Here is a 25,175-nt window from a genome sequence, read left to right as displayed (position 1 = left end):
ACCACCTTCCCCTCTATTTCACCCTTCATCCACCTACCGCCTGCATCGCCTACCTCCGACTCACCCTCCCCAACTTCCTCCTCTTCATCCTCCTCCTCCTCCTCTTCCTGCTGCCCCCGTAAACCCTCTAACCACTCGACGACCGACCCTATCTACCTATGTGCCCGCGCCAGGTTGTACATAGGTCATATATATTGTCTATGTACTCGATTACATACATCTGGTATATAGGCGAGTATGGTATCAAAATGGACGCAAGCCACAGTGGTAGATATAGCCACACACGTACGCACGGACAAACCACACGCTCTACCTCCCTCTCCCCTTCCTCACTTCACCCTTCTCGCTCGCTACGAGGCTTATACACACACAGGCTTACGTAGAGACACACTAGGAACTGTGGTCGTCCGTGTTAGTTCGGCTTCTACTCTCTCTCTCTCTCTCTCTCTCTCTCTCTCTCTCTCTCTCTCTCTCTCTCTCTTTCTCTCTCTCTCTCTCTCTCTCTCTCTCTCTATCTCGGTCTCTCCTACGCAAACCTGGACATACATGTACGCCGAATATCGTCGGTCAGGCTGATTGTAGACGCAGAATTGGGCTTCAGACCGGCGAACATGGTACGCGCTGATAATCACAGGTAGCGATGCATCGCCATGAAATTGGGCCGTTGTCCAGGGCTTCGGTAGCCCTAAAGGGACTTTGAAATATGACCACGACCGGTTGAACAGCAGATACGCAGTCGTTACTTCGAAATCCTAACACCTTCCCTGCAGGAACGTCGCTACTCTCCTCCTTCGACTCCTCCTCCTCCTCCTCCTCCACCTCCTCCACCTCCTCTTCCACCTCCTCCTCCACCTTCTCCACCAATTCCTTCTCATCACTCTATCTCTTGCTCGATACACCTATGCCACGTTACAATGCCTACGAATGTGGGTTATGTTGCACGCATCTATCTGTTATTACGATATACCTACATACATATCGTTCTCGCTATTTTAATGGACGGCGAACATCGGTGGGCGTGCTTTAGCGCGTGTTTAGCGAAATTCGTTTATCCGTTCGGGATTTTCGATCGTTTCGAATCGAGGGCTAGAGTAAAAATGGACCAGGTGGCGTATAGGGGTGGCGGTAGGGGCATAGGGTAGGATAGGGAGGAAGAGGAAAGGGGGATGGAAAATTTCAACATCGGCGACGCTTAAAACGCGAGCCCAAAAACTCTCGGTCGCTTTTAAACATGCCCTCGGTACCGTTGCATTGTGCGAGCACCTGTAAAATCATAGGAGATCACATATAGGCGTTATTGTTTAAAATTTCATCATTCATGTTTTATCGTAGTACCCCGACAACGGGCCGCTACAATATGCAACAAATATTGACAGCGCGAGACGCATTCGCCGATACGGAATATCGTATTCCTTTGTAAATATTTAAATGGCCAGCCTGGTAATTAATTGCCTTTCAATGATACGTTTTATACTACGGCCGAGGGTTCAAGCTGGCTCGAACGGAGGGAAGGCGCTAAAACCACAACGACACACTGATGGACCACGTTACAACTCACAAAGAAAAGTGACCAACAATGACGACTTTTCCACGTGGTACCGAACAACGACGAGCTCTGTTTCAATCGGAGATATAATATTTTTTTTCTTTTTTTCTTTTCTTTTTTTATTTTTCAATTTCGAGCCCATCGATCCGATGTGGCGCGGCGGTCTGCTTTAAAATTTTCTTCTCAGTATATTGCGCAGGCGCGTTCGCAACACACATACACGAATTAGGATATACGATAGATCTCACTTTCCAATGGATCGACAAACAAACGGATCATTTCTTTTTCTTCGAATTTGAATTCAATCGATCCTTCCAAGTAACTACGTACATCAAGGTTTTTTTTGTCTTTAATGTTTTTACTTTCCATGACAGTTTAATTAGCGTGCATACTCACGTACGTATCAATATATCTTTACATATGTATGAATTATATAAAGAGAAAAATAAAAAAATAGTAGTAGGTACGTAGGAATATGAATGAATATTTGGAATAGCCGAGTAGTCATTATACGAAGCCGAGATAAACACTAGGAACGAGCATATGGTGTTTCCCAAACGCGCAACCGTGCACATACGTTGTAAATCGATATTTCGTGCTATTGATGTGTAGCATTGTTTATGAAAAAACGAATAGCATTTTTGACATATTCATAGTTAGCTCGGAAATTCGACGAGAAGGTGTTATATGTAATATGTTATCGATCGTGGATCTCTTTATATTGTTTTCTTATATTTATTTTATGATATAGAAATGTTATCGTATAAAATCCAAATGATTGAACAGAAGGGACAAAGCGACGGAATGATTTCGTCTGTCTCTTTTATCTTTCTATCCGCGTGACAAGAGCATTATACTAGGTGAGTCGAAGCAGTTCCCTTTTCCAGGCAGCAAGGGTTCCGTTAATCTAGAGTCCAAGAGGTAGCAAGCACGATGGCAGAAGGAGGTTGGTTGATGTAGGGGAGGAAATGCAGAGGGAGAGCAAGAGAAGCAGCGAGGCAAGGGGTGTCCGCAGGGAAAGATGAGAAGATGGCAAAGAGAAAGAGGGAGAAAGAGAGAGAGAGAGAGAGAGAGAGAGAGAGAGAGAGAGAGAGAGAGAGATGAAAAGCAAGGAAGGAACGGCAACGAGGAAGAGAGAGGAATAGACAAAGGCTAGGGACGAGGAAGGGAAGAAGGGTGTTTCTGCGCTGGGGATTCTTGATAAAGGTGGGGTTGGTCGACCCGTTGATGAAGGTTCAGGGTAGAGGGTTGCTCCGCTCTTCTACCCTGATGGCTCTAGGGGGCGGTGGGTGAAAAGAGGGCGGTAATGCTGGCGAGGCAAGGTTCAGGAAGGGTGCAGAGGTGGATAAAAGAGAGATAGAGAGAGAGAGAGAGAGAGAGAGAGGGAGAGGGAAAGAGAAAGAGAAAGAGAGAGAGAGAGAGAGAGAGAGAGAGAGAAAGAGAAAGAGAAAGAAAGAGAGAGAAAGAGGGAGAGAGAAAGAGAAAGAGAGAGAAAGAGAGTGAGTTGCGAGGGTGGGTCCAGTGCGGTGGTCCAAGAAGCACTGATTCATCCTGGAGTTATGCCCCTGACGGTCAAGGAAGATATACAACGACGATGTATTTTCGCCACGTCTTACTTCGCGGTTGCCTCTGCTCTACTTTTATCGCTTTCTTTCTTTTTCTCTTTCTTTCTCTCCTCTCATTTCTTCTTTTTTTTCCACAATTCTCGTTCCTGGCAGTAGAGAGTACAACGGGAAACGGTGAACGATCCCTGTGGATGAGGGTGGAAATGGAGGTAGGGTAGCGACGAAAGCATCGTCGATAACAAGAGGAACGAAACGAATCGGGGGATTTGAACAGGGGAATCGAAAGTGTCGAAATTAATAAGGATACCATACCGTCATTAGCGGTTAACAATACGGAAGATTTCTGAAATCGCTTTACTTAAAGATTTCTTATTAGTTCGTCAATAGTACGTTACTCGAAAATCATTCGTATTGTATGAACGATTAGATCGTCCGTAAAATATAATTCAGTGATCATCGTGTTTTATTTTATCGTTATAAAGAAATAAATTGACCCAATATTTCTTTATTGTGCATTCTTCGTTGACACAAACACCGTTTAGAATTGAACCGCTGTATTAACCCTACTGATTTTTTGATCGGCTTATTTTCTTTCGCCAACTCACCGAACAATTAACCTCGAGGTGAAAGTTTAAAAAGTGATTAGACACCGCGCCGCAACTTTGGGGATTTCAACGAAGTGAAATGCTCGATGAATGGAGAGGATAACTCCACTTTATCGAGTATTGGATCGAACGATTGAAAAAATGTATGAGTTCGGAAACATCAATGGGACGGTGGTATTGCGAACATTAAGCATGAAATTACATAAACTTCTTTGAAAAATACACATACACATATATAAATTAGTCCATATTCCTATTTTATCAAATATCCGAATAGGTGACTGTAAGCTAGCCAAAAAAACACTAAAATGGCAGAATGTCGAGAGAAGTTTCATTCGCTTAATGGAAAAGTAAATAATCCCGGTAGGTAGTAAAGAGGTAAGCAGTAGCAGTCGGTGGGAGGGCATTGGATGGGAGTCGGTGTGAGTTTGGACAGAGGTAGTGCGATCACGAAACGTTGGTACAACGGCAGTAGGTAACGACGGGAGGAGGGAGGTAATAAGGGTAAACTACCCTCGTTCCATTACACGTGCTATCATGGTCCGCGCGAAACGTTTATTAATAACCAAGGAAGCTAATCTCTCTCTTGCTCTCTCTCACTCTCTCTCATTCTCTCTCTTTCTCTCTCTATCTCTCTCTCTCTCTCTCTCTCTCTCTCTCTCTCTCTCTCTCTCTCTCTCTCTCTCTCTCTTTCTCACTTACCCGTAGTAGAATGTAGTAGTACCTTCTACTCCCCATTTTCCGCAAGCTCGCTCTAAGACCCTCCAGCAAACCTAGCTCGCTCACTTTTCGAGCCTTCCGTCGACTTCTTGGATGCGTGCAGGTCGCTCGAAATTCAAGTCAGAGTTACGTTTCTCGTAGAATAGTATTAGAGTATAAGTGTAGAAGTTGAAGGGTCTCGTGTAGGTGCGTTATATCTGTCTCTCTACCCTTAGCCGCCTTTCGGGCGCCTTTTCACCCCTTAGCTTCGAACGGTCGGTCCTTGGTCGGACGGTAGACGGGGGCTGGATATCTCGGCGTCCTGTAATATCCGTAGACCCTCCTGCTCCCAAGGCACGGCACTTCCACTAGCAATGTGCCAGTCTGGTTTCACCCCCGGGGGCTAGAGAGTTAGGAGGGATACTTGGCGCCCTTCTATCTCTCTCCCTTCCTGCACCTCGTCCGCAAAACGCCGCACCCCTTTTCCTCTCTCTCTCTCTCTCTCTCTCTCTCTATCTATCTATCTCTCTCTATCTATCTATCTCTCTCTTTCGTTTCTAAGCCCCACACCCTTCAACCACCTCCCACGACTACGCGGTACAAAGTGTGACCGGTTAGAGGAGCCAACGGTGGATAGAGGGGTTGCTCGCTTGGGTCAGAATGAAAACGGAGTACGAACAGTCGTACCACCCAATGTGTCCTCCTATGTACGACTCAAATCCACCCTCCCCTTCCCTCCACCGTTTCTCTCTACCTACGTACATACGTTATGCATGAACACATCTACATACACATGTGTGCACACGTACACACATACACATACACATATAAACGTAGATGTACGTAGAGACTCCTCTCGTGAGTAGTCAGCCACGCTAGACAATGATCCCCTGGCCAGCGAGCGTCGGTGTAACGAGGAACGCGTCCTGAAGGTACCCTTTGTCACCCGGCAAACGACTAAATTGTACGTCCTCTTCGTACGCTCCAGAGTGGCGATGTACAATATTGCTAATGTCCGCTGCAGCTCGCTCACGACGTCCACTGGCTTAATGAGGAATGCGACTGTGCAAGCTGAACACGATGGAAACGTTCTATTCGCGGGTTAACAGAGATGAGATGCATCCATCGTGTACAAGAGAGTGAGATAAAGCGAGAGAGAGTGAGAAAGAGAAAGAGAGATCGTTCATCGTGAAAGGAACAAAAGCTTTGATCGAACCCTAGAAAGTTATCAACGTACTCGTTACCATTTACTTCTTGCAAAAGTAAAGTTTCTCTCTTTTGACGTCCGAACAAAATTTCACTCTTAGCCAGGTCTTATCTTCTATCGAGCGGCTTTCTGATTCACAAATGGAGGGCACGTACGATTCCTTGGACTAGAACGATAATCCGGGCATCTTCTTCTCCTTTCTACGAGTAAAGGGGATGAACGAACGAAGGGATGAGTCAATTACTCAGGCACGATTACTTCGCAGGATGTATGTCCGTCCTTTAGGTAGATATCTAATATCAGTAATTTCGGAGATGCGTTCAACGAAAATGGAGTTTAGGGAGAATCTAATCGTTCGTAGCACTTCTCTCTTTCCCATTTCCCCTTCCCGCTTCTGGCCGTTCTATTCTCATACATACTTTCCATTTAGCTCGTATAAGGAGATCACGGAGAAAGAAGTATCTGGGATATTATCATTGATAATATATCGGTATTTTAGTACGTACCTATCTACGATGAGACTCGACAAAATAATCAAAGAAATGCGATTATGGAATGCATCGTCGCGACTGGAATCGACGACTGTGATAAAGAATTTCTGATCTGTTCGAGCTGAGGACATTTCTTTCATCGTGCATGCTTGAAAGCATCGATTTCGACGATAATGCGAGCACGACGTTGAAGTAACGCGTACAACGTCGCTTCTCGTTATAGTATTTTTTCCACCGTCCGTATAAAAAGTGGAAGAGAGGAGGAAGAGAGAGAAAAAAAGAAAGAGAGAAAAAATAAGGAAAAAGAATCACGTTTTCGTGCGTGCTAGCTTCTTCTCAACAACGGAAAGAAAGTTCTTACTAAAAAACGGAAAGAAAACGAAGTCGTTCATCTTATCCACACGAATACACACATGGAGAGGAACACTCTTACATATATACGTACGTACGTAACGTTAACTCATTCAGAATAAGACGTTCGAAAAGTAGATTTTCCCCTTTCAAAAACCTCGCCAAATATTTCAATCCCCTACGATGAAGAATATCAGTAGTCCGGGATTACTTTCCTCGTTGTCGTAGGAAAATTCTTAAGGGTGGCTGCTCGAGCACGAGTCGCATGCTCGCCTTCGTTGACGTATCCGATGTCGGTAATTCCTACGTGGCAATTCTACCGAGTTCCTTCCTTCCTTCCTTCCTTCCTTCCTTTTCTGAGTCATCCTTGTCCACAAAGTCCCTCATCCTAAAAGAAGAAGAAGAAGAAAATGGAGGAACAGAAAAGAAAGAAGAGAAAGAAGGAGATACGAAGTAGGATGTGGAGTAGGTGACGTAGATTGAACCCAAGAGTCGAAGGCAGGAAACTAGAGTCGGAGAAGTTATAGAAGGTCGGTCAAATACATAGTAGGTATATAGAAGACATATACCCAGTGATATAACGTCAGAGTGAGAGAGGGAGAGAGAGAGAGAGAAGGAGAGAGAGAAAGAGAGAAAGAGAAAGAGAGAAAGAGAGAGAGAAAGACAGACAGAATAGAGAAGATAGAGGGCGAAGTACACCCTGCCGATCCATACGCACCCCAATATCGCTCCCGGGCAGTGCAATCACAGCATACAGGGAATGGGATGAGTTGGGAGTAACGTGTAGGGGGTTTACGGTGGTACGCTCGGAGTATGGCGCAGGGTGGAAAAAGGGTGGACAGTGGGAGGTTAGAGGGAGTAAAACGCGGGACCAGAGAACTCACCACCTCTTTTCCAAGCTCCTCTCTTCCACCGTTCCCCCCTCGCTCCCGCCAATTGTGCCTTGTTGACAGGCTTGCATCTGGGGGAGAAAACTTATTGTTGCGCGCGGAAAACCAAAGAGAACGCACCCCCGGGGGACACCGAGCGCCGAAGTTACGGATTAAATGCTTCGAGAGAAAGAGAGAGAGAGAGAAAGAGAGAATGAAGAAGAAACAGAAATCGGGCATTCGTTGTATCTATGATGGTTGGGTGAATATAGGATGGACCCTGACTTCTTTCCTTATTTCTTCATAATTGTAGTATTTTGCCATGACACTTCTATCGTCTTTCGAGTACATCCTTGCCTTCTTAAAGGATATTATATCACTTCTCATTAAAATTCCAAAATCGAGAACGAGGATATCAGCTATCAGTGATTAGGTAAATTGGACGAAAGATCGAAAGGAAAGAAGATGGATATATTTATGTATGTATGCATGTATGTATGTATCTATCTATCTATATATATATTTATATATCTGATATATAAATTGAGAGTATACCATTCGAGATACATCATCATCGAACGTACCGTGCTTTCGTTCGAGAAACATATTCGACTAGAAACGCACTTTCAGACGTCGAAGCTATCACGACGGTGTAAGCATCCTGTAAACAAGTATAAATTTTTATGACGCATTACATAAAGATACATTCACTTACACATACATATATACATATAATGTAGTTATATATATAATATATATATATATATATATATATATATACACATATATACATATAATATATATATACATATGTACATATATATATATATATACATATAATATATATAAACATATGTACATATATATATATATACATATATACATATAATATATATATACATATGTACATATATATATATATATATATATATATATATTCATGTTTATATTTATCAATATTAAATACGAATCATTACAGTATGCTAGGAACATCCTAAGTAAAATCTACAAATTTGTGTTAATTCGTAATATTGATCATTTCAAATTCACAGGTTACTTTTGAAAAGAAAGGCCTATCAAGTTTTGATTCTTGAAAATGATATGAGTGAAAAACGAATGGAAGAGATTTTTGGTATTTTTCTTTGTCTTTTTTTTTACTTTCCAACGCTCGACTGCAAGTCCAGCTAGCAGGCAAACCAGTTCACAACTTGTGCCCCCCCACGTATACACGCATATCGACCTGACCGACGAGGGGTGCGCCAATGCAAGGGGTGCAAAGCAACCCCCAGTCTTTCCTCTCTCGCCGGAGGGCAGCAATGACCGTCGGCCCTCTCTCCTAGAAACGCATTGCATTCTGAACAATATCCAACAATAACTGCAAGCGTGTTAGCGATAACGACCGTTGTGAATGAGCCTTAATGTTGGGAGCTAGCCAGGACTATTGTTCGGCTTTCAAACTAGAAACATATCTTCAGATTCGTGCTATCCCGCCTAATGGGAAGGAAAAGTAGTATCGAGCTTTAGTGTACAGATTCTTTCGTAATGGCTCACCTTGGACAACGGGGAAAGAAAAAACGAAGAAAACAAAAAACGAAAAGCAGAAAGAGAAAGAATCTTTTAAGAGTCTATCGTTTGTTAGCGACATAAACAGACGATGTTAGGTTGATTAAGTAAGGTTAATTAAGAAAGTACAAAAAAACATGAATTATGAACCATTGTCAGATTATCTGTATCATTAATAGTAAGTGAACATATAATAAGTAATTGAATTAAACACGCTGCAAAAAGAAATAAAGAAAACTCAGAAAAAGAAGAATATTCGTCGTGCAAAACAAAAAGCATCTGTTTTTCCAACAACCTGTAAAAGCCAGATGGAAACTTCACGAGTTCTCATCATCCTCTCTCTCTCTCTTTCTCTCTCTCTGTCTCTCTTTAAATGTCCTTCTTTAATTAAAATTAAAAGACGGCAAACGTTGGATTCCCTTCCTCATTTTCATCCCTTACCCAACCCTATTCTCTATCTCACTCTCTTTTTCTTGCCATTTTCATCTTCCTTCTACCATCATCCCTGAATCCATGAATCTACCCTTTCCTAACCCTTCTCTCTCTCTCTCTCGCTCTCTCTCTCTCGCTTGTTCATTTTCAGCGCCATCATTCACCGATTTATATTCATAATTACAGCATAACCGTACCATCCACGTTTCACCTGACTTCGCTATTTCTGCTAGTAAGTTACGTACGGTAAAGAAATTATTGATTGATGGTGGAATAAAATCAAGGGAGAGGAGGAGAGAGAGAGAGAGAAAGAGAGAAATCTTGTTTACGATATACATATTTCGAACCATTGTATGCAAGTATCTATACATCTCTACTTTTTTTTCTATCAATTGGACGTCGAATTGACGAATGCAATGAATGAATTAATGCGAAATGAAAATTTTCCAAATAGATGTAGTTATTGAAATAATGTGAAAGTGTGACACAAATAAAATCGAAATATTCGCGAAATTAAGTAAAGATCGGAAGCCAACTCTTCCAATTTATTTATCGTTACGAAGATCGAAGCAACTTTAGGAATAACCATCTACATAAACGCAACCCGAGAAAAAAGTACTTTACAATTCTCTTTTTATGGAAATAAGCTGACGTTATAAAAGCGATCTGCCGAAAATGGAGTTACGATTATTGCGTTGTGTTATGCTATTCGTTGCTCGATATAGGTTATGCGAAATGCGTGCACATCCGTAGTTCATGTTCGTCGACGATGTCAAGAGTATACCTCCAGCGTTTTCCTCCCATCCCCCTTGTCAATCCCTTATTATTAATGGCTAGTAAATTTCAGCTTTAATTGTAGCACCCTTAAATACCGACACGACGTTCCTACCGCAATGTGCTCGATTCAGACTCCGAAATCCGTGCCAATGATAAAAAGTTGAATCTCTTATATTTATCTTTCTTTTTCTTTTTTCTTTTTTTTTTCATTTTTTCTATCTGTTTATCTCCTCATTTCTTTTTTTTCTCTTTATTTCTTTTGCAACCCAGATCAATGATCGTAACGAAATAGTTATTAGATTTGAATATCCCATAAAGATTTCCTCTCGTAAATTTATATCTCGAATTCGATTTAATCAGCACAACGGAAGTCAAGTATCGATCGATTAATTCGTCATCAATTTTAAGTCTTTCGCGAATAGAATACCCATAGAATCGACGTCGTCCGAATTTTCCCGATCGGCTGAACGACCAAGCGAACGATTTGAAATTATTCTCGGAATCGTTCGATGATACCACGATCGTATTTTTATCGGCCAGTATTCGTTATTAATTAACGCTAATTATCGCTCATCGCCGATCGAATATTAAATCCTTCGAAACGCGTTCCATATCGTTTACGCAATTAATTTCATAAATATCGGAATGCTTATTGGATTTTGGAAACGGAAAAAGAACATAGAGAAAAATAGAGAGAGGGAGAAAGAGAGAGAGAAACAGATTGAAAGAGAGAGAGAGAGAGAGTGAGAGAGAGAGAGGTAGGAAGAAAGAGAAGTAATGAACAAACGATGCTTCTTTTCATAGAATCGCCGAACAACAAACATTCACACTGTATACTTACGTGTAAATAAAAAAAAAAAAGAAGAAAGATCAAAAGGAAGAAGAACTTTTCTTTCATTGTAACAAAAGAAATATATCGGAGTAGTAGATCACAAGCGTTCGATAGAGAAAGATTGAGAACCCCTTTAGGTAGTGGAACATCCCTACCCTCATGTTCCAGATCCCCTTCCTCTTCGCATAGCGCCAAACTCACGAACACATCGATAGCAGCGTATCACACAGACGTTCCTGACACACGCCCACGAAAGATGATCTGAATTACGCCCGACTGCTGCCGTTGCTTGCCGCACGTGCGAATTCACCTATGTATGCGCGCATGTACCGGGTGTACAATGAACGAACGCATCGAAAAGTTTCTTTGAATGCACGTTAAACAAGCCTGACGAGTTTCTCTCTCTCTCTCTCTGTCTCTCTCTCTCTCTCTGTCTTTTTGTCTCCCTCTCTCTCTCCTACTTCTTTTAGTGACGATCGATTTTACGAGTTTCGTTCAATGACACAAATTATGAGGATACAGACAACTCGGTAGTTCATTTTGAACGATCGTGTTAAATAACGATTGATCAAAAGATAACGCAGAAAATATAATATCTTGTCATTACGATCTCATCATTTGATACCAACCAGCAACGAGCAAAGAATATCCGACCAATGACACTTATGCGAAATGGTGGTAACGGAATAATATCGCAGGAATTTCGACAAAGTTGGAATTCATTTCATTAAACGAGGGCATGTTGTTCTGGACACTAGAGTAGGTATGGGTTATAAGAGAGCGAGAAAGAGAGAAAGAAAGAGAGAGAGAGAGAGAAACAGAAATGGTAGGATGATCGAAAAAAATGAATTTTGAGGGAGACTGTACGTGTCAAAGGGTGTCAAGGTATATGTGTCGAAGCTGCCCGAGTGACTTCAACAGATGTAAAAGCGTGGTTAAAAGTTTCATCGTCGACCGGAATCGAAAGGGAGTGGGGATGAGGGTGAAAGAAAGAGAGAGAGAGAGAGAGAGAGAGAGAGAGAGAGAGAGAGAGAGAGAGAGAGAGAGAGAAAGACAGAAAGAGAAAGAGAGAAAGGGAAAAGAGAGAAAGAGAGGATGGAACTAAAATTTCCGATGGCAGCGAAACGGATTGTTGCACATTTTTTTCGTCGATCGCCAGCTCGATATGACAGTCGAGATGACGCATCAACGCGATTCTCATCGTCGATAAAACGCGACTGTTGGATCGAACAACTACTGTGCGGTTCATGTCAATACTTATCCTCTCTTTCTCTTTCTCTCTTTCTTCACCTTTGTTCATATATCGTATGAAACATTATAAATATAACGTGGAACCGGAATCATTCAAAAAACTATTAGTGCAAGCGAGAGCATTGTCATCGTCATTGCCAACAGTTATATATATGTGTACATATGTACATATGTATATAAATACATATATATATATATATATGTATATATATACATATATGTGTGTATCATCAAAAACGCTGAAGGAATATCAGCTCGAAATATTCGCTCGAATAATCGGAAAAACGAAATTGAAACAGTCTGCCGTCCGGGCTACATACGAGTACATGGTCAGAGCTTACTCTTCTAGCAAATAGAAAGAGAGAAAGAGAGATAGAAAGAGGGCGAGAGAGAGAAAGAGTGGGAAAAGCAATGGAATTTCAGTTTAAATTACAATCGAATGTTAAATACTTTTTACAATCCGCGTTGAAGACCGAACTCATCGTTACATATGAACAATGCCCCAACGTTTATAGTGTTTCTAATAAAAGGTTAAGTTTTTAAGAGTTAGATCATATTTCTTATTAACAATGATGGATAACAAAAATCTGATAAAATAATATGATACTTGCTTATATAATAAAATAAAAAGAAAATTACTTTGTAGCAATGACAGGCATGAATGTACATGATCAAATCTGCCGTTAAGAGGACAAATTAATTAGGTACAAAAATAAAACCATAAAAAGAAAATGTATAAAATATATATAATATATATAGCAATAAAAAAATAACGTAAAGCAAAGAAAAAGGAGCGTGTAGAGTGCGGGAGATGGGACAAAAGAGGATACATTTTTCCTGGTGTCGCAATCAACGGTACCCGAAGCAAAAGCAAAAGCAAAGGCAAGTAACACGAATACATTCGTGGGCGTAGCTCGTGTATCGTCGGGCTCGCTGCGTACACGCGAGCTCGCTCATAGTCACGCACGCACGGATGCATAGATGCATCGATGCACGAATGCACGCGGAGGAGGCCTAGGTCGATTCAACCGGTCAAGTTTGACCACCGCGTCGCGTCCGATGTTGGTCTTCGTTCACGTTGGCTACCTCGATATCGTGCATGCACGTTCACTCACAGCGCCAGTGCATTTGCTCTCTCTCTCTTTCTCTCTCTCTCTCTCTCTCTCTCTCTCTCTCTCTATCTCTATCTCTCTCTCTATTGCAGAATCCCCCTCTGTGGTGCACCGGGCCCTTCGCAATGACGGTTTCCCCATTATCCGCTCGCCCACTCGCTCACCATTGCACCGGCCGGAATACTCGGACGATGACTATTCACGGCAGGGGGTAGGTGGAAGTTGTGGGAGTTGGAGGTGGAGGTGGAGAAGGTGGAGAGGGGTGCGTGCCACGTAGGTGGGTACCCCTAGAGGGACGAGTAGGATATGGTATAAATTATAGCATTCGATCGATTTGCTGTCAGAAGACCCTACTCTGCCATCGTGGAAGCTGTCGCTATTGCTGCTGTTGCTGCGTTACCGAGTACTCTCTCTCTCTCTCTCTCTCTCTCTCTCTCTCTCTCTCTCTCTCTCTATCTACCTATCTATCTATCTCTCTCTCTCTCTCTCGCTCTCATTCTCCCTATCTCTCTCGTATTCCATGCTGTCCCCATTGCTGCCTGATACGAGGGTGAGTTTAGGTGAATGCAGCCAGAAGGCAATGCACGCTCGCGCACAGGGACGTATAACGTTAGAAAAGGAATCGATCGTCGATCTTTAGGGACATCTTATACCTCGGGCTTCGCATTCTATGATGTGTAAGACTAAGGAATGATGTCTCTATGATATTAAAGAGGATTATAAAAAGTTTTAACTAATAGCCACTTCTTTTTGATTGAAATGGAACGATGAGTAATGAGAACGTCTTCATAAGAATAGTACAGTTTCATTCTTTCTCCCTCGTCGGATAAATTAAATACTAGACTAAATTGCGATGTTACGTATGTGTTAGAAAGCGAGAGAAATATAGAAAAAGAGAGGAAGAGAGAAAAAGAGAATCAAAGAGAGAGAGGAAAAGAGGAAGAGAAAGGGAGAGAGAGCACTGTATATTTCAGGGTAACTAGCCCCGTAAATCTCGGAATAAAACGCTAATTCGAATGGCGTCGACCACGCCGGGACAGTGGCTGTACGGCAAAACAAAAAACGAACCGGTGAACCGGGTCGACGGGGACAAGCGAAAAACAATTTTCATAGTAGCAACGCGCGAAAAGCGCGCACGGGGGTTAATCGAGCGGGTGGGCCACGTCGGTGGCCGTGTCTGCGCTGCCGGCGAGAGGGTTGAAATAGAGAGAAAGAGAGAGAGAGAGAGAGAGAGAGAAAGAGAAAGAGAGGAACAGAGAGAGAGAAATAGAATGAGCCAGCGAACGAGTGAACGAACAAGTGAGAGATGAAGAGAGAGAGGTAGAGATAGAGTTTCGCGGCAACTTTCGTAATGCACGCCGGATAGTTATACAAAATTAAACGTGGGGGCGCCTTGAAGGCAACAACGCAGCACTCCGGGCAATGTGCCGTGTCTGCTGTTGTGCAGAAAGAGAGAGAGAGAAAGGATGAGGGTAAGAAGAGGAAGGAGACGTTGAGATCGTAGTACTGTGGAGGAGAGTAAGAGGGAGGAGGAGGAAAAAGGGGAGGAAAGTGCGGAGGGGTGCAGGTGCTCAGAGTCGAGCCGAGATGTGCGAGGGTGTGAGTCCAGAAAAGAGGGTTGAGTCCTCGAGTCCTTGGTAACTCACCCTACTGCCGTAGCATCGCCAGAACTCTACCGTACCTCTCCTTTCCCGCCTTCCCTTCTACTCTCTTCCTCTACGTTTCCACCCCCTTCTCATCCTCCTGCTCATCCTCTTCCTTCTACTCTACTGCTCGTCTCACTCTTCTCTTCCCTCATCTCCCCTGTCTCATTCTCTCGCTCTTTCTCCTTCTCTCTTTCTCCACTCTCTCTTTCTCTCTCTCTCTCTCTCTCTCTCTCTTTCTCTCTATTTCGTTCTCTACCCACGGTTCTATCCTCTTACGAGCACCACCAACCCCTCTCGCTCCCCTACACTCACCGTCTCACTGGAACACTACCGTCATCCGACGTCGTCGTACCTTCCTATGCCTTCGCCTTCTCGCTTCAGGGACGCACGACGTGCTCGTAAAATTCCAAAATCCAGAAAAGGTTGTACGATCCACCTTTCTTCTTACCTCCCTCATATAACAACTCTCATACTTCTATTCCATCTTTCTCATACCTTTGTATTATCTCTCTCATACCTTTTTCTTCTTCTTCTTCTTCTTTTTCTTTTTCTTTTACTTTTTCTTTTTCTTCTCTTTTTCTTCTCTTTTTCTTCTCTTTTTCTTCTCTTCTTCACCTTCTCCTTCTACGTTCTCAACTCGACCACCTTCGTCTGAAAGAGGTACGAAACATAACTTTTCAGTCTAACACCTAAATGTTACTAGCCGTCAATAGAAATTCCTAGAATCTTTGGGAATCCGAGATGAAGGTAACGCGAGTAACTGTAGCAAGCAGAGCACGCGAGCCTGAAAGTTTAAGGTTTCTTTAAGGTCTATACCTGCTGGTTCTGTACTTAAGAGACATTAATTCCTATCTGATTGTAAGTATAGGATTAGAGAATATTGCAAGATGAACTCTAATGGAAAACGCGATCTACATAATAGCTCTAAACGCATATATGAAAAGGACGTTGCATGATTCATTGATCGAAATCGTAACCATTCATTCCTATGTTTTGAATTATCATAAAAATTCTTTCTCATATGTTTCACAGAAACATACTGGATCAACGATATCTGCGGAAAAAATAGACAATTATACCAAATATGGAAATCAGATCATTCCAAATTCTCGGAGGGATTTCAACGTTCCGAGGAATCATCATAAGAGAATAAAAAAAAAAAAAGTAAGGAATACCGGACATTTGATATCGAACTTGGTTGGCATGCAAAGACATTACATATTCTCGAGGAAACTTCAGTTTTCTTCTCGTTCGACAACTTTAATTCTACCTTTCCGCCATCCTTTCGACAAGCGAGAAGATGGAGATTTTGAAAGAAAAGGTAAAGATGTCGAAGGTAGTAAATAGTAAGTAAGTAGGAGAAACGATGCAAAGGGACACGGAGGAAAAAGGAAAAATACATATAGAAATGTATAGAAGGAGATGGAAAGACAGATAGATAACTCGAAGAGGCAGATTTAAAGAAACAGAGAGAGAGAGAGAGAGAGAGAGAGAGAGAGAGAGAGAGAGAGAGAGAGAGACAAACAGACAGACAGACAGAGAGGATGGAAAGGACAGGAAGTTTGGAGGAAACTCGACGATAATTAAGGCAGCTCTGCTGCGGACCGCCAAAGTCCTCCTCGGCCCCTGGCTACTACGGCGTAGAGGTGAGTCTGTTATTCTCTTTCTCCGTCGTTCACTTCGTTAGCCCCTCCCAACTCTTCCAACGACTCCACTAGCGCCTCTACACCCCCCGGCTACCGCTCCGACTCTTCCACCTTCGCTTCCCTTTCTCCCTCTTTCACTCTCTCTTACCCTCTCTCTCTCTCTCTCACACACACACACACACTCTCTCTCACCCTTACTCTTACCCTCACTCTCTTACTCTCTTCCCTTCGCAACCCGCCATCCACGTCGTTCCATCGTTTCACGTCGCCTTCACCACCTCCCGCGTTCACTCACACCAGCACGTTGCAGCCGACCTAAGGGTTGAAGCCACCCTCCATTTCCAGTGGCAGCGAAGGCAGCAGAGGCAGGAGGCAGACTCTGGCTGGCAGACTGGCAGGCTTGCAAGGGATGTGCACGTCACCGTCTTACACTATCGTCCCGAACAAACACCCTCTTCCTCCTCCTCCTCCTCCTCCTCCTCCTCCTCCTCCTCCACCTCTTCCTCCTCTTTCTCTTCCTCCTTCCAGCAACATCAGCTCCTCCTCACCCTCGACAGCACCGTAACACCAGCTTCAACCACCCACCTCCTCTCTGACCCCTCTGACCCCCTTTCTTCCGCGCCGCCTCATCCACCCCCACAACGTGGCCCAACCTTCGAGCATCCTACAACGTTCTCTCCTACGCGTCACGAAACGTGCAGGTCGTCTGAGGAACGATCTTTCGCTCTTCCGTTCTACGAGAGTGGAAAATCTTACACAAGAAAGAAAAAAAAAAGAAAGATAGAAAAGGTAGAGATCGAGGTTGATGGAAAGGACGACGAAAGAAAAAATAAAGATGCCCTCGGTAAGAAGAACTACATATATATATGTATGTATGTATGTATGTATATATATATAGAGAGAGAGAGAATCTTCTATATATATAGATATATATATATACATATATATATATATATATATATATATATATATATATATATATATATATATATATATATATATATATATATATATCTGCAGTTTTCGAAGAGGAATCTCGAGGTACCTCGAGGATAAGGAATGTTTCCGGCGCTCGAGGAAGATCGCGAAGGGTACTCTGAAATGGCACTGGTACTCTCTCTTTCTCTGTCTCTCTCTCTCTCTCTCTCTCTTTCCCTTTCTCTCTCCCTTTTCCTTCTTCTTCACCCCCGTTTTCATATACCCTTCCTTCTCTTCCTCTATCTCTCTCTCTTTTTCTCTCTCTTTGCAGTTCTGCCCCTTTAGCTCTCCGCTCATCCCCTCCTACGCGTATCGATTCTTACGTAAGGGATGTTTTCTCGAGGTGGAACGTCGCTCCGCAAGAGTAAGGGGTGGAGGTACTTGGACACGGACACAAGGAAAGATCCGGCTGACCCAGGCAGAACGTCGTTTGAAGGAAAAACTACTTCTTTCTTCGCCGAACGATCGAGATCCCCGGATATACGTTGTCTTCGAAAATTCGCGATCGAGATCGAGACTATCTTCCCCCTATCTTCTTTTATCCTCTTGTCAGCGACGAATTGAAATCGTCCATCTACATTCTTGATCATCAACAGGAACCATACCACCGATATCAAATCTTATCATCAACACGAAATAAAAGTTCGACGATTAGAAAAAAAGAAAAAAAAAAGGAAAAAAGAAAGAAAATGATATTAAAACAAATAACAAAAAAGAAAAAGAAAGAAAATGACAGTAAAACAAGATCTATTCGTATTGAAAAGTTGATAAATTACAGTTATATCATTAAATCGAATTCAATAATGATATTACTGATAAATGAAGTATTAACTTACAGGTGTACGTTCATAAATTTCTACATATATATATATGTGACTTCTATATATATATATATATATATATATATATATATATATATATAGAATATATATATATACTATATATACTATACTAGAATATATATATATATATATATATATATATATATATATATATATACACAGAAAAACTGAAGAAATATGAGTATAAAAGACAGCTCCTTCTCCATGTGCACGAAATCATTAGTTTCGCAAAGCGGATCTGTGCGTAAGCCGAACACAGCTCACCGTAGGTACATAAACTAAGTGCGTACGTAAGTATTTACATATGTATGTATATATATCGCTTGATCTTATAATAACGTACGTCACCACCGACCGCAGTGCGCATGAAAAGCCGAGAGCCGGCAATAAGCAGGCTGATTTTAATTCCCTCGGCCAACCCTCTGTCCCAATTCCATGAATACACTTAACCGAAGCCTTGTACGCTTTAACAAGAGCTCATAGTCACTACGATCGAAGGCGGGAGCGCCAAAAAGCCACTGGTCGAACAACCTTTATGTATCTATTTGTATATTTGTGTGCGTGTGTGTCTGTGAGTTTCTTTCTCTCTCTCTCTCTCTCTTTTTCTCTTCCTCTCTTTCTTTTCTTGTATCTCTATCTCTCTCTCTCTCTATCTTTTTATCCCTCTTTTATTGAAAAAGAAAAAAGAGACATTCTTGAGCCGTCCAATGCCATTTGGCACTATGTTCCTAATATTTATGCGAGTGGAAAGATGCGAAAAGGCATTTTTTCTTTAGCAAGTTATTCGCAAAAGATCGACCACCGTCTCTTTTGGTGGAAAAGCGCGAACAAGCTAGTCATTTTATTACCAACTCGCTCTTTCTTCCTTTTTTCTTTTTTTCTTTCTTTCTTTCTTTCTTTCTTCCTTTCTTTTTTCTTTCTCTTTTCTTTCTCTCGACGGTAGCGATGATTTACTTCGGAAAGGCACACCTGCGCATTTACGTCATCGGTCTTTGGACTTAATTATCCGAAAGATAATTGATATCGTTAAAAGGCTGATGTTCCCTGGCATTTTTCTACTATGATCGTCTTATAATCATAAAAATCGTTGATTCAAGATAACGATCGATCTCTTCCAATTTAGGAATCTTATCTATTTACTTACTTACTTGGATAAATCTTTTCAAGCATCTTCTATTTATCTTTCTGATTGGTATGCTTGGATCAGTCACATGGAAAGTGATTACGTATGCGTGTCATGTCGGCAAGATTCGTCGACGGCTATCGAGCGACGTTCCACGTTCAAGGCCGATCGTCATTTTCTCTCTCTCTCTCTTTCTATATATACATACATACATATATATATATATATATATATATATATATATATATATATGTATATATATATGTACATGTATATACATATATATACATACATACATATATATATATATATGTATATATATATGTACATGTATATACATATATGTATATATATGTATATATGTATGTATATATATATGTACATGTATATACATATATGTATATATATGTATATATGTATGTATGTATGTCTTTCATCCTCGAGGCATACGTAACATCATCACTTTTCTATACGAAGGACATAAATCGAGACGAACGTCTGTTTTATGATCTTGATGATTTATTATTCGAAACGGTTCGTCGGTGGGCATAGCCAACGAGAAGATACTGGAAGTTAATTGCTTGAGGAATAATTAATATCGTTGGGTGCCACATTAACCGCGAACTTCGAAACACCGTCCGAGCATCGTCCTGCTTGCTTTTTTTTCGCTTCTGCGGTGAGAAACCAGCTAAAAGCGAAAAATTGTAGATTGTTTTTTGAAAAACACAGGAACATTTTCTTTCTCGACCTGGACCGAACGCTAAACGAAAGTAACTGCTGATGCGAAAACCTTTGTGTGCTTCGAGTAGGTAAACGATGAAGCAGAAAAGAAAAAGAAAAAAAAAGAAAGAGAGGGGGAGGAAAAAAAAGAAGAGGGGAAAAAACTTGAACTTAGCCTGAAGTCACAAAGTGCCTTGAATCATTTACCACGTGCCTGCTCGTTTCTTTTCCACATCCAGACTCTCTTACTGCACCATGGCTTACTACTACCAACCCATCCAACCCCACTTCCCACCCCCTGTTCAACCTTCCTGCTCAGTCCATTTAATCTCTTCTTCGGAGTCGAGCGATCGTCGACGAACTTAAAGTTTTCTTCTCGAAACTTTCCTCGATTTCGATTCAAACCGAATTCAGCCAGACGATCGCGGTGACTGCCAGATTCGCCGAATCCTATAAGATCGAGATTTAAAAGCGTCTGATTTAAGAAACACCATCGTCAGTTATATAACTTTACTGTTAAGGATTCTTAACAATTTCGTGAAGGAATCTTTTGTAGTTTAATGCTCCATAGATATCGCATTTTATGTTATAATATTTGATTTATAAATCACAAATTAGTTATCTCGCGTAATTAGCTAATCATCTTTGACGTGTCGCGTCCCATCTCGACCCTTCTCGCAACTGTATAGAATCGATGATTAATCAATCGAAATATTCCCGAATATAATTATCGAGTATGTGTATGAGACTGATACGTAGATTAATTCATCAAAAGAGAGAGAAATAGTTATAATCAATGTTCTTCTATGATCATCATATTTACAATAGTAGCTGCACACACATACACATACATACACACACACAAATTTTATATTCTTAATTATTTTTATATATAATCTTCAAGTAAAGTCAAGACAAAGGGAAACTCACGAGGAAATCAAACGGCAAAGGGTAATGCGAAACTTTAATTTTTTTCTCTTTCTTTTCCTCCTTTCGTTCTCCAGCGAGTTATACTTTCGCTTCTTCCTCTTCCAGGAAGCTCGAGTTTCCGCAGGGTATTATTCCGTGGCATCCTCGTCCATTATACTAATGAAGGAAAAAGTGTTAATGCGACAGAAGGAGAACATTGTATAAAATGCAATGCCACCACAGGCAACGATAATTGTGGGGAGAGGCAAGAAAGCAAAGTGGTGCTCGCCCTTAACGCACTTCTCGAAGAAACAAGCGAGACTAGACTTGGAGAAATATATCAGAAGAAATTTCTTGATATTACGTTAAACATTATCCTTATAACTTTCTACCAATTTCATTTTTAAGTGTCTAGTTCCTTGGGACTTTCGAACTGAAATCCGTGACGATCGACGCACTTCCTAATAAAAAATTTCAAAAGTTTTCTAATTTAGAGTGAACAAATACGATGACATAGTAGTAATAATATAAAAATGCTAGAATATTACGAAATACTCGTTATAAAGAGCATCCTATATATATATATTGATGATGTAAGAATATATATACATATATCATAATTTTTAATTCATATTTTTCATAACATTTAAAAAAGAAAGAATTTCGATTGAAATTTCTTTTTTCTGAAAGAGATGTGACTCTTCGACCTATCCAGATCCAATCAAATGACGTACGAGTTTCGTACTTCCTACTGATGTAGCAAGAGCACCCTTTGCTGATCACCCTCTCTCTCTCTCTCTCTCTCTCTCTCTTTCTCTCTCTCTCCCTTCCCTTTCTCTCTTTTCCATCTACCCTCGAGTTACGTAGCTGCCGGGTGCTCATTCATTTAATTTCAGTCATTGCCGGCAGGCACACCCCTGTCGTGCGACCGACAAAAAATAATTAGTGAAGCCTTACACCCCGGCGCCACCCTGCTCCGTCGGCCGTTCTCGCTTTCCCTCCGAAGACGGTAACATCGAACACGACGACGACGACGACGACGACGACTGAACGACTCGACGCCCCTTTCAGTCCCACGGGTACCCACATACCTTGCGCTCGAATTCTCTCCCCTTCGTCCCTCAACCTCTTCCAACAGCTCAGCCACGTTTCCCTGCCAACCCAACGAAGCGACCAACCACCCACAACCCCCGTAGCAGCCCTTTCTGAGCAGCAGCGCTGCTAAACTCCGAGGCAACAGCAGCAACGGTAACAGCATTGGTGGTAGTTCTAGTGGTGATGGTGGTGGTGGTGGTGGTAGTAGTAGTGGTGGTAGTAGTAGTACAGTAGCAATAGTAGCAGCAACAGCAGCAACAGCAGCAGCTATGGTGGCAGCTACCTCCAAAACCCTAGCTCAGTCAGCCATCCGGTCCCTTCTTCCCTTCGGCAAGAGCCGCCCCGACGTTGCCTCAGGCGGGATGATTCAGGCGCCAGTAGGGCGCACCCACCTTTGGTAAGGGGTGGTAGAGGGCTGCTACTAGTGATGCGGGAGAGGGAGAGAGGGGGGAGAAACGGAGTGTGGAGGAGAGAAGCGGAGGGTTTCACTGCTACTGCTGCTACTGCTGCCGGCGTTGGTGTGGTGGTGGGTGTTAGGAGAGGGTGGTAGAGACTCTGGGATGGGGATAGAACGTAGTACTATGTCGGTGACTGCGGTAGAGCGGCGAGACGAGGTGGAAGTGGTCGAGAGAGTGAGAGAGAGAGAGAGAGAGAGAGAGAAGCAGGGAGAGAGGGAGGGAATGGGGAGCTTTGTCAGAAGGTGGATGGCATGGAGTGTGGGGAAGGGTGATGGGCTGGCAGGAGGGAAAGATACGCGCACGGAGGGTGGTTTTCCTCGGCTGAGATATAGGTACCACCGTCGACGCCGCGCGAGCGGTCCTGTGTTATATCCTCGGCTAAGTAATACAAGGAAAAGTGCTACGAAAAGTTCGTCTCTCTCTCTCTCTCTCTCTCTCTCTCTCTCTCTATTTTCTCTTTTCTCTCTCTCTCTCTCTATTTTCTCTTTTCTCTCTTTCTCTCTCTCTCTCTCTCTATTTTCTCTTTTTTCTCTCTCTTTTCTCTCTCTTTCCCGTGCTTACTCTTACTCTTTTGCTTTCTTTTAGACTCTCTCGCTCTCTCTTCTCTTTGTTCTTCCTTTTCACCTCTTTACCACACACACACGTGCACACAGTCTGTCTCCTTCTTTTCTATCTCTGTCTATCTTTCTCTCTTTTTCTTTCTCACTCACCTATTTCCTCGTCATTCTCTCTTCCTGCGCTTCACGGTAGCATAACACCAGCGCAGGTGCACGTCACGATGCATTCCCAAGAGGAACCTAGCGCGTGGGTAGGTAGATAGGTATATGCCTTGGCCTTGTTGCGCCATCGAGAGGAGCGCGAAAAGCAGGAAGGAAACTGTGAATAAAGCGGATGGATTGAACAAAACGAGTAATTACGTGATAGACGTTCCTCCTGTACTCTCATTCCTCTATCTAGTGAACGAACGTTCCATCAACGAAAGTCGATCCAATTGGTGAAACGCGTTTGCCTAAAATTGGAACGACAAAACGACGCCGATTTTTCTGAAGCTTTTGTTTTTTTTATTTTCTTTTTCTTTTTCTTTCCCCACTCGATTTTGATTTTTTGAATTTTTCATTTTCAAGAGAAAGAAAAAATGATGCTTTTTCTTTTTCTCTCTTAATGAGATCGATCGTCATGGAATTAACCTACCGATTAATTACTAGATCAGTGTTATAGTACAAAGAGGCAAGTAATTACCAAACGAAAGCGCAATTAGTAGCCATAAACGTAATTAGTAATTAAACCGCCTATGGCTTTCGAATCGCGTGAGCGACAAGTATATCGTGGAATATGGAATCGTTTAGCAATTACCGACGTAATTGGTAATTAATCGTGTGCGTTGTTACGTAATTTTACAATATCGCGGGTTCATCTTATATTACTACCGATGTAATCGCCTATATTTATAATCCATGACAATTGTTTGATAAATCGATTTTTTCCATTTTTGTTTTCTTTTCAAAAAAATTTAATATCATGTAAATGTCAATTCGATATAATAAATATGTACATGTCTAAGTTTGTATAAATATATATGTACTTTGAGAAGACCAACAAGATGAAATATTATTTTAATTTTATTATATTAACGTTATATAGATTGCGCGTTTTAGCATATTTAAAGAAAACGAATAAACGTCTGAATAACTCATTCATAACTTCAGCATTTCTTATATCGTAACTTATTCATTTAAACCATTAATTATAATGCTTAATAATGCTATATATATATATATATATATATATATATATATATATATATATATATATATATAGCATTATTGAGGATATGCTCGAAAGACATTAATGAGTTTTCCGTAATCAAACTTCTAGTTCTTTCCTGATGGTGATCGAAATGTGACGATAAATTTGGCACCATGAGTGAGAAGGAGAAAGTTCAAATAAAAAGACACAAAGAGAGAAAAAGAGAGAGAAAATGAAAGAAAAAAGGAAAAGGCTATTAGCAGCTTTATTTTTTACCAACTGAACGTCGATCGTTTCGCAATTAATCTCAGCTCGTATAAGAATAACGAAAGCATGAAACTCGTCGTCGTCGGCGTCATCGTCGTTTCGAAGACGAAGTTTCAAAGAAACCACACCACACGAAAAAGTTCGAAACGAGAGAGAAAAGAGTTTCCGTTTGTCCGAAACGTCTTCGGCACTTCTGGCGAGATCGTTCGGCTCTCTATCTCGGTTAGATCATTTGCAAGACGAACCACTTTCAGGAAAGGTTTTCTTCAAGAAATTAGAAAAAGTGAAAAGTAAAGCCGTCCCTCCCCCGTCCGACCCCTCGATCAAGCCACTCTTCCTACTCCTCTCCTCCTCCTCTTTCTCCTTCTTCTCCTCCTATTCCTCTTTCTCCTTCTCCTCCTCCTCCTTCACCTGCTTTGGCTCTTTTTCATCGTGTCGTTAATAT

General features: G+C 41.8%; 1 protein-coding gene and 1 long non-coding RNA gene across 2 annotated transcripts in view; both read left to right on the top strand.

The window, feature by feature from the left end:
* LOC124428436 overlaps positions 1–16,394 on the top strand; it is a 24,599-nt gene extending 8,205 nt beyond the window's left edge. Inside the window, exons 2-3 of the long non-coding RNA XR_006943172.1 lie at positions 13,393–13,511; positions 15,979–16,394. This is a non-coding gene — a long non-coding RNA (uncharacterized LOC124428436). The remainder of the gene's footprint in view (positions 1–13,392; positions 13,512–15,978) is intronic.
* A 96-nt stretch (positions 16,395–16,490) lies between these two features.
* LOC124432759 lies at positions 16,491–18,610 on the top strand. The gene is made up of 5 exons (XM_046981902.1): positions 16,491–16,506; positions 16,560–16,600; positions 16,665–17,436; positions 17,914–18,410; positions 18,575–18,610. Exons 1-4 carry the CDS (start codon positions 16,491–16,493, stop codon positions 18,132–18,134), a joined length of 1,050 nt encoding a protein of 349 aa, XP_046837858.1. The 3' UTR covers positions 18,135–18,410; positions 18,575–18,610.
* Positions 18,611–25,175: the final 6,565 nt, after the last annotated feature.

Source organism: Vespa crabro, chromosome 1, assembly GCF_910589235.1.
Source record: "Vespa crabro chromosome 1, iyVesCrab1.2, whole genome shotgun sequence".
In the NCBI taxonomy this organism is placed as follows: Eukaryota; Metazoa; Arthropoda; class Insecta; order Hymenoptera; family Vespidae; genus Vespa; species Vespa crabro.
Note: the sequence above shows the minus strand (reverse complement) of the source record. Positions and strands in the feature narration are given on the sequence as shown.

Coding starts and splice junctions, on each gene's coding strand:
- LOC124432759 (XM_046981902.1), top strand. Junction 16,601..16,664: donor TACGGCGTAGAGGTGAGTCT/GTTATTCTCTTT, acceptor CGACTCCACTAG/CGCCTCTACACCCCCCGGCT. Junction 17,437..17,913: donor AAAAAATAAAGATGCCCTCG/GTAAGAAGAACT, acceptor TGTTTTCTCGAG/GTGGAACGTCGCTCCGCAAG.